Genomic DNA, 16,283 nt, shown 5'->3' with positions numbered 1-16,283 from the left:
AAAAAAAATACTTTTTTCCTTGTTTAGTCATCTGCTGGATCCACTTTACTCCGAAAGACCTAGCCATCTAGAACAGAGGTTTCCAAAGCTTTTGGAGTGAGTTTCATTGTTACTGAATTTCTTTGTTTTCCTGCTTCTTCACTCTTCCTTCTGAATGCTCCCTGTTACTTCCTTCTTTCTTCTCTTCAGCAGGAAAGAATCTAGTCTTATCCAAGACAAGATCTTGATCGTGTAGATCAAGATCTTGACTCTTACCAGTCTGCTGCTCGGTGGCCCTGTGTTGGCAAAATACATGCGTCTGGTTTCTCCTCTGTGCCTCGCTTAGTGTAAGCGCGTGTACGGGATTGGGAACCAGTGAAACAGAGCATCTAATTAAGTAGGAAGGTGGTGTAACTTTGAAGTGGAGTGATAGTCCTTTCGGAGCAGCAGCATGGGTCGGGTGCAGACCCTTCTGTGACGTTCAGAATGTCCATCATTTGTAATCTCTTTCACCATAATTAAAAGTGCATCTGTGGGTTCTTAACTTACTGTGCAAAATCCCAGTTATTCATGCATATTCTTCCCTCCAGAACTGTATTTTGAGATTTTCATTCACCCATCTGGGCACAAAGCAAGCTCACAGCTTGGCAAAGGAAGCTGGAGGAGTTTACCCTCAAGATATTCGAGTTTGTTGTTACAAAATTTGCAAACAATGAAAAGTCTTGCGTTGCACTCTTCTTGTGCCTGATGTCATTCTTTGCGTCCAAATTCTTTCAACCTTCAGAAAAGGCTTTTCTAATTCAGGAAGTCATTAACCATTTTGGTGGTCATCTCCCCTCTGAGGTGTATCTGTGTGTCTACCATGCATGCTACAAGAAAGCCGCTGTCCCAGCTGTGTAGCTTAAACAGTAGCCAGTGCTGGGGGGCTGTTGTTTGGTCCTTGAGGTTGATAGTTGCTACTGGCTCTCCTTGTCAGACATGCAGTGAGGTGTTAAGAACCTTTCTAGGGAACATCAGCTTTCTGCAGTGTCTCTCTCAAACAGGTCCAATTTTGCTTTTATGTAGTACAGAGTTAATTCAAAATACAGATGCGTCCAATTTTGTTTCTTTTCCTCCTTTTCATCCCCACTGAAGACAGACAGGGTTAGAGTATTTGCCAGTATTGCAGAAGACTTTTCACAGCTCCTGGGTTAGATCATCTGCTTTTACATTGTAACAGAAGATTTTTGTAGTGGTGGTTTAACATTAGACTAACTCATTTGTTGCAGCTAGGTGAAAGTCACCCACCTGCCAGACTTGGTTTATCTCTGTGCCAAATGAAATGCAAAGAAAGATGGATCTTTAATCGTTCAGTGTATTTATAATAAACTGTTTCCTTTCAACTGCAAGTGTTTGTTTCTTATATAAATTATTTTCTGCTGTTGTTGTGCTATGATTTGTCATAGTTTATTTAGGAGCATATCAGGAACTGTGTGTCGGGGGGGGTTTCCTTTAGTGAGCTTAGTTTGCGTTGAATGAAAATACTTATTCAGAGTAGCTTGAGTTTTTATCAATATCCATTTTTTCAAATAGTCCTTCAGTTTTTGTTTTTTTTTCTTTCTGCCATAAATTACCTTTTTGATTCAGTTACTAGTTTGCTGCTTCAGTAAGGTCACTTCTGAAACCAGACCCTGCCTGGTAAAGGTTAAGGCTCAGTGTAAAGGTTTCAGTGCTCTCTGGGTTTAATGGCGATGTGCCATACAGTCTTCCCCAAGCTGGGCTAAATATGGAAGTGACAGAAAATGCTAAGGGTTCATGCTCTTTAAGAAGCCATATAGAATCTAATTCAGCTCACTTTAAATGATCCCTTCTGTGTGCAAAGAGCTCTTTCCTATTTACTATCACTTTTTATCTGAAATTTCAGTTAGGCATATTGTGACTTTCTTTCCTCTCTCCTGCTTTATTGTTCAAGTGAGCTTTGTCTAAAACCTTCCAGAGTGAGGGATATCAGAAAACAAGAAGAACTGATTGCTGGTTGTGGCTTTAACTTATAAAATAATTCACTGTGTAAAGAAGATAGTAACTGAAATCACATTATGATATTTTTTGAAGTGAAATCTGATCTTTCTATTTTTGTTAGGAACATGTATATTTACAGCTAACTGCCTTATATGAGAAGTCCTAAACAGTGAATAAACTCCTTGTCCCCGATGGTTTAAGGTTGACTAGGTTAAGTTTTACTCCTCAGTATGGGAAGCACTGTCCTTTTCTCCTTGTCATAGAAGCAGTGATGATGAATTCCTGGTTTTGTGTGGTGCCATTTGACAGCTTTTGTTGCTGGTTCTAACAGATGGCAAAATACTGCAAAGGGTCTTATTTACTGGCAACAGGGTGAAAGGCTTAAGAAATATAAATCAGATCAAGTGGGGGCATTTGCATCACTTTTTTAAGTTTTGGGGTATGATGAACCAAGTGAAACTTGCAAATTAGTGTGCCTGCAGTCAAACTGTGTATCATCATGTTTTTATTATTCTTACCTAAAATAGCTATTGTCAGGTTTTTTAGAATCAAATGATGTAATTAATTTCACAGAATCTCTGTATTCTTGACTCATACTCCTTTTATTCAGCTAACATGAAACAAGTATTTTAACCAAGAAGAATAGTTGCAGATTGTTCATGGGTGACTTTAGCTTATTTTGTAGACCACTCTTCCTCTGCTCTTCCCATTCCCAAGTTAAGATACATCTTTTAAAAGTTTAAATATAAAGAAATGATAAGCCCAATGTAACACAATGTGTGCCTACAAAAAACGTGCCATCTGATTTTAGTCTGCTAGAACGTTTCTATAAACCATATACTAATCGTGATTGAATAACATTTCTTTCTCTGCCATATAATCTTAAATAAATGCTGCTTGTTAAAGGAAGACTGCTTGAATAAAATGATGAATATTCTATATTAACATTTTTTTTTTTCCTGCCCTCCCATCCCTTGCCCCAGGGTGGCTGAATGATGATGACAATTGTGAAACCAATTGGGAAGCGTAGATCATGTTTTAGCTTTTTAGTCACTTAATACTGTTCTTACGTCTTCATAAATATAAAAGGACAATGAGTTAACTTCTTTTTTTATCGTCATTATTTTCTGTTAGCTTTGCTAGTGTACATTTATTTTTCATTAATCTTAATGAACAGCATAATTGGTAAGCCTCAAAATTAGGATACCTACAGGCAAATTCACTATCGTAAGCCAGCTGTTAAATTAATCATGGTTGAATGAGTGTATGTGCTAATTCCTCTAGCATCTACCAGAAATTCAGTTGTCTTTTAAAGATTCAGACTAACAATATTTGTAGATTTTGGGGGAAATGACCAGCCCATTTTTAAATTAAAGGAAGGTTGGGTATATGGGAATTAGGTGGTGGTGGTAGGGTTATAGTAAGGGGAACGAATGGGGTTTTGTATCTCGCTGTGGCCTCTTCATTACTTCTGAAATTTGTTATGGAAAACAATTTCTTTTATTATCTTGTATTCTTGAAGTAGATAGATAAATTTAGCCCCTTTTTTTTCAAACAGGCCTATATTGAAGACAGGGTAGATAGTTAATTTTTGTTTGTGAATTTTATTGTACAGGACCCAGTAGAGATGGAACCATCAGTGAGGATACCATTCGAGCTTCCCTTATTTCAGCTGTCAGTGACAAATTGAGATGGCGAATGAAAGAAGAAATGGATCGTGCACAAGCTGAGCTCAATGCCTTGAAACGGACAGAAGAGGACTTGAAGAAAGGACACCAGAAACTGGAAGAGATGGTAACTCGTCTGGATCAGGAAGTGGTAAGCTGAGATGAAACAAAGCTCCGTATCTGAGCATTTCTAGTAGGGAACAGAAGCATGTGATTAATTCATATTAAGCATGATACAAATATCAAAACTTTTGGCATACTGCTTTAAAAACATGTATTCTCTTTTTAGATTGAGGTGCGTGTGTTCAGACAGAAAGCAAGTCAGAAGTAGCAGTGACTCTAAAAGACATTGTCCCATTTCTGTCTCTTACAAATATAATTGTCCAATAGTAGAGGAACAGCATTGATATTTTTCCCCTTCATTCCCGAGAAAGATGAGGTCAGTGGTGTTGAGAGTTTTTCATAATTGTGTCTCAGTTTCTAGATAATAATGTGCGACAGCACTGGAGAGCATTTCAGTGTCTTAGTACAGAGGCACTGATTTTAGTCACAATGTCTTTGTAAAACTGTAAATCAGTAATGGATTGACATTATAGCCTAAATCAACTTTTACTTTTCAAATGGAAGTGTCCCAAACCTATAGAGTGGTAGCTCTTTCTTTTGCAAAATCATAATGAGATAGCTAGAGAAGAAAAGAATGAGCCAGCATTTCTAAAAAATCTTTCATCTTAACAGTGGTGTAACAGGAAGACATTCAGCTCTTAAGAACTATGAAATAAACATCTTAAATGTTTACAGGCTGAAGTCGACAAGAACATTGAACTCCTCAAGAAGAAGGATGAGGAGCTCAGTTCTGCCTTAGAAAAAATGGAAAGTCAGTCAGAAAATAATGACATAGATGAAGTTATCATTCCTACGGCACCGCTTTACAAGCAGATCCTGAACTTATATGCAGAGGAAAATGCAATTGAAGACACCATCTTTTACCTTGGGGAAGCATTGAGACGGGGAGTGATAGATCTAGATGTCTTTTTAAAGGTAGGCTTCTTGAGGCATTTTAAAACATGTATTTTAAATAGCTTGAACTCCTGTGTTCAGCTTATTAATCTTAGTGATTTCTTGACTGAAGGGGAGCTGGTAAGTACAGAAATACTTATATGTTGGAACATAAGTTTTAAAAGAGGAATTCCAGAATTAAGATAAAGGAAAAAGCGTTAAAAGCGTTACAGACATGTCATTTATCATTAGACAGGTGCAACAGTGTCAACATAAGCTTTCCTTTGGACTTCTATCCTAATGTTGGAGAAACTTTAAGGGTGACTGGAGTATTCAGTCAGCTTTCCACTTGCAGTCTGTGGATGCCTCTGCTGATGCAGCCAGTTGAGAGTGTTAGAATCGTAGGAAAGAAATAAGGCAGAGAGAGACCTAGAGAAGCGAGCTAGTTTTGTAGCTCTAGCAGGGGTCTTTCTAGACAATTTATTCCATTTCTTTGCTGTTCTTAATGCTAAAAGTTTACATAATGTCAGATCTAATAATCTGGCTTTATTTTGAACTTTTTATTTCCTGTGCTGTCCACTATGGATGTAGAATACAGATCTGCACCTATTTTGAAAATATTAAAAATACTTATTAACTTGGAATTAAACTTCTTAAATTTTTTCTGTAACAGTAATTAATATTGCTATTGGATCTGAAGAGTAGTGTTCAAAAGTGTCACAGTCTGCACTGGGGCCACCCGGTAACAAATATTACCAGTTCTTCCTTTTTCTAATAGTTCAAGTTCCCCAAGGTTTACCACTTCAGCTTTGCTTTTAATGTCCAGTGTGCAATGCACTGAGACGTATTATTTCCTTATATAGCTTGCTAGTTAAACTTACCTGCTGTTATAAGAACTGTTCTCTCTCCCACAGGAAGTGCGTTAGTCTTTGACTTCAGTTCACCTTGAAGTACAGATTGTTTTTCTCTTTGTTAAGAATATGTTAAGAGTTAATTATTAAAATCACTAAAAATAAACTGTAATGATTGCATTTGGTAGTCACTTGCAAAAGTTATCCTAAGCCAAGAAAATGCCATGAATTAATGCATTTAGTACTTCCAAAAAAAACCCCAACCGTTTGGGTCACGCCGTGTGTCATACTTTCAAAATTTGTATTGCCATATAATTATCATTGTTTCAGAGCTCTCCCAGTTGGTAGCTGTTCTTTTTTTTCCTTCTGCAGCATGTTCGTCTTCTGTCTCGCAAGCAGTTCCAGCTGAGGGCATTAATGCAGAAAGCAAGGAAGACTGCTGGACTCAGTGATCTCTACTAAATTCTCAGACTGTAACTGGGGAGTTAGATTTCCTTATGAAGCAGCCAGTCTCTTGATCTTTCTCTTAATCAGTAGATGCCTAGAATAAGTTATTACATCATTCAAGTGTAAGATATTTTGAATCAATAATATATTTTCTTTTTGGTAAAGACTAGCTTTTATTAATGCACTTTCTATTTCCTGTAATCTTCGTGCTGGTGGACTTACGCTGAATAAAACTTGTTGCATATTTTCTTCCTCTACAGAGCTGTGTACAATGCACTTTCTTTACAAACAGGCCCAGCTTATGCAGTGGCAGTTTAACCAGACCTTTATTTTACTTCTGAGACTTGGAAAATATTTCAGTGTCCCAAATGAGAAAAATTTGCATGTTTGAGTGTAACTAAGCTTTTTTATGACCAGTGAAAGCCAGAAACTCAAAATTTCAAAGCCCTGTTGTTTGATCTTGCTGTTGACATCTAGGGATTCTGTTTTCTTGAAGCGATCTTAGTTATAGTGACTTGCCTTACCATCCAATAGTGCTCCTAGTGGAGTATATAAGCATCTTCCCATGAGAAATAACAAAATACCTTGAAAAAATGAGGTTCTTCCCCAACCAAACTGTTTCTGCTAAAATTAATCTCCTGTATTTTATATAATCTATATTGATAACTTTTACTGTGTTGAGCTGTGGTGAGGAGAAAAGTGTTGCAGAGGGTTGGTTGGTTGGTTGTTTTTTCTGTGTGCACTAGCTTTTGCTTTTCATGAAGTACCTTATGGTACCTTAAGAAGCCTTGACACGTATTGCATTTCTTCTTCAGAAAAGGCTAGGAAAAACAGAAGGGCTTGTACATTTTTCTGCCTGGCAGGTAGTGTAACAGCAACTGTATGCACCAGCCTGGCTGTGTAACAGGGACAGCACTCTTACCAAGGAGCCTGGTGATTAAATGTGGCACAGTCTGCAGAAGAGAGCGACTTGTGCAGGAGCACATCATCCTCTCTGGCCTGCCTTTGAGATTCACAGTGCTGCTTGCGTCACTTCTCAGCAGCCTGCTGCTGTCCTTGTCCGTTTGCTTGTGTGGGTCAAGACCTGTGGGCTTGCCCCAGCAAAGCGAGCTTGAAAACTGGTTTCTTGCTCTGATCCCATTGCTCCCATGTGGCAATCGGTCTGTCTCAAAACTGCATGTTTGTTTTAAGGCTTTTCATATCACAGTTGGATCTGAAAAGATTGGAGTTCATATTGAAAAGCCTGGCAGGATTTTGTCTAGTAAGATCCTAAGACCTGTGCATCTTCTGAAAACTTTGAAGATGAAAATTATTCATATCCTTGTCTTGTCATCTGCATGAAACTTAACTATTCATGGTCAATATTTATTTATTTTCTCATTGCATGTGCTAACTCTGGTCACATGTAACTAAGGTGTACACTGAAGTACAGCTTCTCCTTTGTTACTTAAGTTGCTTCTCAACCCTTTTCAGCTAATTCTAAAATACTTTGTTCTGAGCAGTATCTGCATTAGCAGTCTACTTTTGACTTAATCCAGTGATATGTTCCTAAACTACATTGTGTGCCCTAATGTAGGAAAAAGCCAAGAGTAGTACTTTCCCCCTCTTCATTAAGTGTTGTTTGCCAGTATTGTGACAGAAGGTAACTAATTCTTCCTCTTTTTCCCCCTCTAGCATGTACTTAGGGGTTGAGGTATAACTTGGCCATTGTTTCTCTGCATAGCTGCTAATCTGAATAGTGAAGTAATTCCAGAGGAGCTGCTTCTCTGTACTGGCAGCAACTGTTTACCTTTATGGATGTCAAGCATACGAGTGGGGAAATTTGTCCCTTCAGGTACTTTTGTGCATAAAGGTAAGGAAGACAATTCCTTTGTTGGGCTGTGCATAAGGTGGTTCTCCACTCAACTAAGGTAGTGCAGAGAAACAGGCTCTGTTGACATAAAGATGAGGATCAAATTTAAGGACCAAGTATTGAACACTCTCATGCTCTCTCAAGTCTCTCTGGTGTAAGGTCTCCATGTAAGTAACTGGAGCCTGCAGCAGAGTAGCTGCACACATAACTATTACAGGGCTGAGGTTTGAATTAGTGATACTAAGGAAATAAGTGATGTTTTTGATGTAAATACTGATGGTTTCAAGTAGAGCTGTATGTTGGAGATACAAACCCTCTACAAAAAACAAGGAGACTGAAGTAACAGTTCATGGTTTATTTGGTGTTGGAGCTGGTGCTACAGTTGGACAGCTGTTGTCTTGTTGCATACAGAAACATTAGGGTTTTTTATAATGTGTTTAGGAGACAGACTTAAAACTGCTCTGATAGAGTACACAAAAATAAGGTTCTCTAAAAGAGGTATACACAAAAATTCCAAAGCAGTGTTAGGAAAATATATTTGGACCTACCAACAATATTTAATATTTCAACTGGCAGAGAAGGCTGGTCAGTTGGTTTGACAATCCTTTAACTGCAAGAAAAGTCTTTGGTTTCACACTGTAATAACCAGTTACCTGTTGTTCTGAACCAACATTAAACAGGTGAGGAAAAGGCAGAGGGTTTTCTAGGCAGTGCTGTTTTGAATGCTGGATTTACATCACACCACTTCACCATACAAGATTTAGATTGTTATCTAGCTCTGGTTAGGAACATAGGTATTTGAACAGGGAAAACCCTAGAGTAGTTCCTAATGCTATCTTCAGGGAACTGATTTGTTCAGGTTTTAGCTTTTTAGGTGTTCTAGTTGAGAAGCATACATTGAAGGATTTGACCTACTTGGAAAGTGCTACATAAGACAGACCACTAAAGCCATTAAACTGCAAACAGCAAACTGCTTGGACAAATCTAAAACTGTAGTTCCTTCTGGATTCCCCAGAGCGTATCTGCACTCTTCCGTAATTTCTCCTCTTCCTCAGATTTTAGATTCAACTTTACTACATCAGTGATGCCACTGCTACCCAGGACACAAGGAACACTTAGGAAGACATCTTCTTTTATTCCGTGCATGCCCTGAAAAGGAGATAAGGATAGGCTAAGTGTCCTGGGTGTCTGTCTATTTTATACACCATTCTATCCAAAAAGCTCAAATAAGTGTAAGGTTCTGAAACTTCTGGGAATAGATGTTAACCTAAAAAGTTATCACTTACCTTCAGAGCCTCCAAGTTTAGTTTTCATTAAGGCATAAAAATTGGGGGGGGGGGGGGCACTGCTCACCTTAACCATTGTAGAGATTGGATGCACTCTTCTTAAGTTCTTCATAATAGTTTCAGCTAGATCTGCCACAGAAAGGCCAATAGCCCACGATGTGTACCCCTTCAGTTTGATAACCTCATAGGCACTGCAGAGACAGGAGTTACTTACTGAAAAACAGAGAGCATCAAGTGGACTATTTAAAGTTTTAAAGAAAGGATTTTTGGAAATGCCTGAAAGGATGTGGGAACACCAGAAGTTTCACTGATTTGCTGACAGGACTGAAATAAAACAGGACTGAAATAAAAAGCAGTGAAAAATTCTATCCATGCAGAACACTGTTCCCCTCAGTAACACTGGACACTTGAAGTTAAAGCATTTCTCTAATTTTAAATTCACTAACCATGAAAAATTTCTGTCAAATCTACATTACTACTTGATTACTACCAAATGCTTATTACTACTTAAAAACATTACTTCAAGCTGTATTATGTCATATTTGCTACTATGGTGAGTAGTTATAAAAAATAAGAATATTGCATTTCAGAGATGTTACAGTTCTTCATTATTTGTTCTTATGTGTGTGTGTGTGTGGGGGGGGGATTATTTACCTGTCCACCACCTGCTTATGGATCTCCTTCCAATGTTCCTTGTCTGCATCAGTTCCCAGGTCAGGATGAAGAGCCTTCAGGGAGATGCCAGCAACATTCACTCCACTCCAGACAGGTACTTAGAGTTGCACAGAGATTAATTATCTCACAAGGTAAAGAATCTCCCCAACCACGAGAAAAAAATCTTGGTCCTATCCTCCCAAAACAGTTAACGTAGTATCTAGTTGAATTCATCTGTCATACAAGTGTCACTGTTTTAGATGTGACTTTAGATGTAGTATGGCCTATGAGCCCAATCCAAATTATGGGCTAATAACCTAGGAGCAAACAACCATCTTTCTTTATACATGATATTGCAGGGTTTGAAGATATCTTGTTTAGGTATTTTACTTTAGTAAAGCTAAAATAAGATGACAGCAACTCTGTATTTTGCAAAGGTTTCTCTAAATAAAAATTGATTCCAAAGGAGTCCTACTGGGTGTCTGGAAGCAGACAGTGCTGCTCAGCTGCTGCTAGAAAGAGTGCAGGTTAAATAAGGGGAAAGTTGCTCTTTCTCCCCTCCTTGTCTAGACTTGACTCTGCACTTCTATTCCTAAATATAGTTCTTGGGGTAATCAAGAGAGGCCAGTGAAGACAACTTGGTGACTACCAGTAGATCTACTACAGATCTCTGGGAGTCCCTCACAGAGAACTTTACCCTCCTGCTACTTCAGTTTGTTTTTTGGAGAGTTATGGGAACAACCTAGCCTGGAAATTTTTAGCCTCCTTAGGTTACGGTAATGACCTTTTCCAAGCAGAGTAACTCAAGTCAAATATAGAACATCTAGGGTTACTGTATGCTGCAGAAGAGTTAAAGCCAGACTTGCATTAAGTTGCTGCAGTGCAAAGATTTTTTTTTTTTAGCAATTTTCTTTGCTATAGGTTTTGCAGATGATAGTTCTTGCAAACAAAGTATAGAAAAAAGATCTGTGTAACAGACAGACAAAATTTATGCTTACCACTAGAGTCTCCGTGCTCTCCAACAATCCATCCATGGCAGCTCAGAGAATGGATGCCCAGTCTTTCTCCCATGAGGTAGCGGAAGCGGGCAGAGTCCAGATTGCAGCCACTACCAATAACACGGTGTTTAGGAAAGCCACTGATCTTCCAGGCCACATAGGTCAAAATATCCACTGCGAGAACAGGGAGGATAACAAGTGCCACTAATGAGCAGTTCTGATAACTAACACGGTATCTTCCATTCAGCCGTAGGGATTTTTTTCCTGCTAATTAGTTATGTCAGGTTGTTTATGCTACACATGCAATTGTCCATGCCCCTCACTGCATCACGTGCTAAAGGTCATTTACAAAGCAGCTGAAGACACAAGTTGGAGGGAACTTGGTCTATTTCTCAGAGAAACAATATATTGAGTGGGGAGAGGGAAGAGGACACATCTTGCTATGTGCTTATTTGACAAGTATTTTCTAAAAACCTATGCTTGGTCATATTAATATGCTACCACCACCTTGCTGAAGAAAACACTTTTGTCTAAGCAAAGTCATTTTATTAAGGCAATGCAGGACAAACCTGGGTTTGAGACAATAAGCAGCTTGCAGTCAGGACTGTATTTAACAACATTGGGAATGATGAACTTGAAGATATTCACATTGCGCTGGACCAGGTTAAGGCGGCTCTCTCCTTCTTGCTGACGGGCACCAGCAGTGACAATGACCAGCTTAGAGTGTGCAGTCACACTGTAATCTGCAGACAAAAGGCTGTGTCAAACAACCTCTTTCTAAACATGGTTCAGAACAGGAGTTTCAGTTTCTTTTAACACTGATATCTCAGATTCTCAAGTCAGAGTGCTGAGACCCTGTTGATAACTGTTACCCTAGACTTAGCTTCTACAGGACATTAAGAATTTTCTTTAGGAGCATGTCTCATTGCTGCACGTGGCAACCTTAAGGGCATGTTAAAATCTTAACAGGTAGACAGGCAGTGGTATTCCATACTTCTCAGGTATGAACTGACATATGGGTATGTAGAGGGGTGGCTTACAGTGCAAGTGCTGTATAGAAGAGGAAGAAGGTGTAACGGGCCCTGCTGTCCTAACCTACTACCTATGGACACAGGAGTTGCACATTGAGGCATTTGCCCCAGTCAAATTGCCACTAAACTTAAAGCTGTCAGATGTTTGTAGCCAACAGGTAAGCAGTAACACATTCAGGGCTAACTGTCTGCAAGGTGAAACTCTCAAAGATTCAGGAATACTTAAGAATTGCAGAAGCTTTCTATACTGAGTGTCCAACTCCAGGACAGAGCAGTACCCAGCTAGACCAGTTTTAACAAGGTATACAACACTGAATGTCAGCTGAGTACTATTTCTCCAGAAACTGAAATGAAAAGAGCTTTCCTCCTTAGGATTAGGAGGACAGACTAAGTGCTAGACTTGGATGAGCAGTCTGATATCTGAAGCAGTTGCCTCCATTTGGAAATGCTTGATATAGCCAGCTACTTGCCTTTGCCAGAAACAATCTTGGGTGTTCTAAGGAAGAGGCTGCCATGCTGGAGATCTAGCATCTCTCCTCTGAGCTTGTCCTCCACAACATCAACAAGGGCAAGTTCATCAGCCAAATCCTACAAGAGACCAGGATTAAAGAGTAAGTCAGTTTATTAGCTCTTTGCGCTAAGTACTCCATTTATAAACTGTGAAGTTACAATTCTTTTAAAAGCAGTGATGTATTTAAGCAATTTTACTCACCTGGATCACTTTACTTGTTCCCAAGTTACTTAAATTACTCTTCTGGGATATTCACTTTATTGAGCTAGTTTTGTATGTTTTCATATCCACATTCTATGTGCAATAGTTGTACAATTCAACATGACAACTGATGAAGAATGACTGAATAGCTGTTCATAAATAATTGATTTTACAGTGAAGAAGAGTAAGCTTGGTGTAATCACTGCATTTTCAGTATAATTCAATACAGAGGACAAGTCACTCAAAGTGCTTAGAACCACTTTTTCCAGCTCACACTATAATAAGCTATTCTATGGGTCAGTCTTCAGCAAAAGAACTTCTCAGTTCTAAACCTTTTTTTGTATGGTTGGAATGTTAAAGGCTTCCATTTACCTACTTAGGAGGGGATCTAAAAGTCATTCAATGGTAAATGCAGCTCCTAAGTCAAAATATACAGAGTATATTCTGTCTGATGCTGGGGTAAACTTGGTTACAAGAAGAACTAGAGCAATTTGTTCTCTGTGACTAGCTTGAAGTTTGCTGCTTCATTTTAGACCCAAGGAAGGGAATGTACAACCAAAAAGCCTGTCTTGTGCACTAGCCCAACTAGTCTTATAAGGGAGATTACTTCTCACTACCTACCTATTTTGCACCTCTTTCAGGCCTCAGGTGGTCACCACTGTGCTTCTTCATCTGAAGCTTGAGACTTACCTTCATCAGAATGCTGATGGCACAAGCCATGCCAACGGCACCCACGCCAACCACAGTGATCTTGTTGTGGGCATGACCATGCTCCTCTTTGTGGACATTGTGGATGAGGTGATCCTTGAGAGACATGTTGCACTGCAGAAAGGAAAGCAGAATATAATTTCTCCATGTGTTGGAGCTTTTACTGACACCGTAACATTTGCACAAAGCAAGTGGGCCTTATTACAGGATGGCAAGAAAATGAATACAAATTGCATGCCCAAACTATCTGGCAGTACTGCCTATATCCAGCAGCATGATTAAAAATTTGAATTGTTGGTATCAATCCATTGTTTAAGCAAGCTTGCTATAGCTTGCCTTCAAATGCAGCCTGAGAAGCACTGATAGCTGGATGGCACTCCAGCAGCATTAGCAGAACATTTTAAATGAACATCCATATTAGATTCAGTTATAGGAAGCCATTTTAGCTCTTCTAGACACAGCAGGGCCTGACAATCTCCATTCTGCTGCACTGAAAAACTGGTACTGTACACCTGAAGCCTTTCTAGAGCTAAAATTGTACAATGCTGAAGCAAGACAGCCTTTCCTCAAGCTCACTTTAATCCCTGAAGTTATCTCAATTGATTTCTTTTAAGTTGAAACTGCCCAGTTTTGAACTAAGGCACCTAGTTCTTTGTACATGCCTAAAACAGAGTACTCCTTCTGGTAGGCATTAACATCATCCTCAAATTTGTCAGCTACTGCACAGCAGCCTGGTTATATGGGCTCTAATCTGTGACAGCCACAGGTGTGCTGAGGGGACACAATGATGATGATGGAGCATTGTGCTTTGGCCCCAGGGTCCCTGCAAAGGCCAACACAACACTTTCCCAGTCAGCGCTGCCTTGGCAGCGCTGCAGCCTCTGTCTCCCCTGTGGAGCCCAAGGCAGGGCAGCCTTGCAGATGGATGCAAGTACAGACGTGACCTGATCTTAGATCTAGCGCAAAACAGGCGGTAACCTGTGCGGAGCTGTAAGGGGCCTGCAGCCAGGGAGTGCTGGCAGGGCAGGCAGGGGCTGTGAGCTTGGGGAGAAGGGGGACAGCAGTGCATGTATTTGGAAAAACTTAGCCATGAGATGTCAGTCTTCATTTGAAGCACGAGTCTCCTGAAGCACAGGCCAATATGGTGCACAGTTGCCACGTGCGAAGCCCTCCCTTGCCAATACAAGCCTGCAGGGCTGGTGAGCAGCACTCACGCAAGCACCTCGGACTGAGTACTTCAATTATTTTCAGGGTGCTATTCCACCGAAGGAAGCAGGTTAGCGGAGCAGCAGTAGCAGTCTCCTTGCGAGAGCAACGTGTTGCATGAGTGCTTTATTGCAAGGGCAGCCCTGAGCGATGCCCATCTTCGGGCCGCTTGCTCCTGCGGAGCTGCGGCCGCCGGTTCTGCGGAGGCGCCCCCACAGCAGGCAGGGCGCCGAGGCGCTGCTTGCGGCTCAAGCCAGGCGCCGTTCTGCCTCCGATCCGGAGCAGCGCGCTCGCGCGCGCAGGCGAAGGGGGGTTGCCAGGCAGGCAGGCAGGCGCGGAGCCCCGCGGCAAGGGCTAGCGCGCCCCCTGACTCAGCCTCTGTTTGTGGGCGAGGGGGGGAATCACGCCACGAGCGGCCGCAGGGCGCGGCGCCGAGATGAAGTCTAGGGCCGTGCCCATGTCCCGCGGCCCGCCCGCCCGCCGCCTGCCTGCCGCCTGCCTGCGTGTCCCCCGCGCCGGGGGCAGCGCTCCCCCCTTCCCCTCGCTCCCGTCCCACAAGCCGCCCTCCGCCGGGGGCGAGCGCCAGCCTCCCGCAGCAAGCAGCCCCGCGGCGGTCGCCGCACCTACCCGGTCTCCTGAGCCAAGCGCGGTGATGATGATGGCAGGGCGGGGAGGCGTCCGGCGCCTTAAGTAGGGCCGGGCGGCTGACGTGGGGCGGGCGGGCCGCGCCGGTGGGGACGTGCCCGCCGACACGTCCGGGTGGGGATGGGGGGAAGCCACGCCGCGAGGCGGGCGGGAACGGGGGAGGCGGGTCGGGCCGGAGCGGAGCGGTCACTAACGTTCGCTCCGTAACGGTCACTCCGTAACGGTCGGCCCGTAACGGCCAGTCCGGAACGTTCGGCCCGTAACGGTCGGCCCGGCGCGTGGCCGCCTGAAGCCGAGCCAGCCAGGGGCGCCGGCCGTGCCCCGCCGGCTGTGCCCCCCCCGGGCGAGCCCCGCCGGGCGCCGCCGGCAGCCGCGCGGGTGTGCGGCCCCCCCGCAGCCTCCGGTCTGGGGCTGGGAGCCTGCGCTCAATTTCCGTCTGCATCTCCAGATGTTTGTTTTTGCCCCAGGCAACCTTCTCTGGTGTTTACTTCCTTCTTCTGTGTATTTATATATCAAGTCCCCCCTCATTTTTTGCTTTCAGTTACGCAAGCTGAGCCAGCTCGGTCCCGCACGAGAGAAGCTCTCTGTGCTTTGGTCACTGTGGCATCCTTTCTGTGGGCATCTTCCCATTTGAATTCCTTCCTCCTGAGAGAGGATGCCTCATGCAGGATTTTAGACTCTCTTCTCAGTGATGCCTCATATACGAATACTAACGTTTTCCTATCATTACTGAAGATACCGTGACTGGACTCACATGTGTGTCTTTCACAGTCGTGTGCCGCACTGTCAGCTCTGTATCACCCTGTGGTTAGTTAGCGCAGCCCAGTCCTTTTCCTCTTCATGCATTTCTTGATATGATACTTTGCCTGAACTTTCAGTTTTATACTGTGCTACAGGCTTGTCCCACAAAAAACTGGCTTTTGGTAAACCCTTGCTATCTTTTACCTCCTTATTCATTGAACTCCATGTTCTTTGTTAAAATTTCCATAGCAGCTTTTCCTGAAGAACTGCATATTGAGACCAAGTGCATGGGCCTAGACCACTTCCGCCCTGGCTCACTTCTCAAATATTTGCTGTTCTCTGGTCCTATGGTAATGCCTCCAAGTCAGTAAATGTACTTGAAATCCTTGCACCTGGATTTGTGGTTTACTATGCTGCTCTTTTCAGGATCCTGGGATCAAGATGGTCTGGTTCCACCAGTCAGAGCACAGTAAACTCTGTGAGCTTTGCCTGCTGCCTGTCTGCATTCATTT

At 42.2% G+C, this 16,283-nt stretch overlaps 2 protein-coding genes across 3 annotated transcripts in view; one reads left to right on the top strand and one right to left on the bottom strand.

Annotated features, from left to right (window-relative positions):
- Nucleotides 1-6,197, top strand: part of TSG101 (tumor susceptibility 101) — an 18,194-nt gene extending 11,997 nt beyond the window's left edge. For both annotated transcript variants that reach the window (XM_026078908.1, XM_026078907.1), the window contains exons 8-10: nucleotides 3,593-3,795; nucleotides 4,443-4,682; nucleotides 5,864-6,197. In XM_026078908.1, coding sequence (XP_025934693.1) covers nucleotides 3,593-3,795; nucleotides 4,443-4,682; nucleotides 5,864-5,953 — 533 coding nt within the window. In that variant the 3' untranslated portion in view covers nucleotides 5,954-6,197. The remainder of the gene's footprint in view (nucleotides 1-3,592; nucleotides 3,796-4,442; nucleotides 4,683-5,863) is intronic.
- A 1,933-nt stretch (nucleotides 6,198-8,130) lies between these two features.
- On the bottom strand, nucleotides 8,131-15,142 carry LOC112972416 (L-lactate dehydrogenase A chain). The gene is made up of 8 exons (XM_026078909.1): nucleotides 15,013-15,142; nucleotides 13,162-13,293; nucleotides 12,230-12,347; nucleotides 11,298-11,471; nucleotides 10,729-10,902; nucleotides 9,731-9,848; nucleotides 9,144-9,267; nucleotides 8,131-8,939 (listed from the first exon to the last, which is right to left on the bottom strand). Exons 2-8 carry the CDS (start codon nucleotides 13,285-13,287, stop codon nucleotides 8,775-8,777), a joined length of 999 nt encoding a protein of 332 aa, XP_025934694.1. The 5' UTR covers nucleotides 13,288-13,293; nucleotides 15,013-15,142; the 3' UTR covers nucleotides 8,131-8,774.
- Nucleotides 15,143-16,283: the final 1,141 nt, after the last annotated feature.

This window comes from Apteryx rowi, unplaced genomic scaffold (assembly GCF_003343035.1).
Source record: "Apteryx rowi isolate R43461 unplaced genomic scaffold, aptRow1 scaffold_49, whole genome shotgun sequence".
In the NCBI taxonomy this organism is placed as follows: Eukaryota; Metazoa; Chordata; class Aves; order Apterygiformes; family Apterygidae; genus Apteryx; species Apteryx rowi.
The sequence above is the reverse complement of the archived record's forward strand: the minus strand, read 5'-3'. Positions and strand labels throughout refer to the sequence as shown.

Bases quoted from the DNA above. Each gene is read 5' to 3' on its own strand.
- LOC112972416 (XM_026078909.1), bottom strand. From the start codon at position 13,287: ATGTCTCTCAAGGATCACCTCATCCACAATGTCCACAAAGAGGAGCAT. The intron at 10,903-11,297 runs GTTTGTCCTGCA...CTGTTCTCGCAG, and splicing joins GCTTATTGTCTCAAACCCAG to TGGATATTTTGACCTATGTG. The intron at 9,849-10,728 runs GTAAGCATAAAT...TGCAACTCTAAG, and splicing joins AGAGCACGGAGACTCTAGTG to TACCTGTCTGGAGTGGAGTG.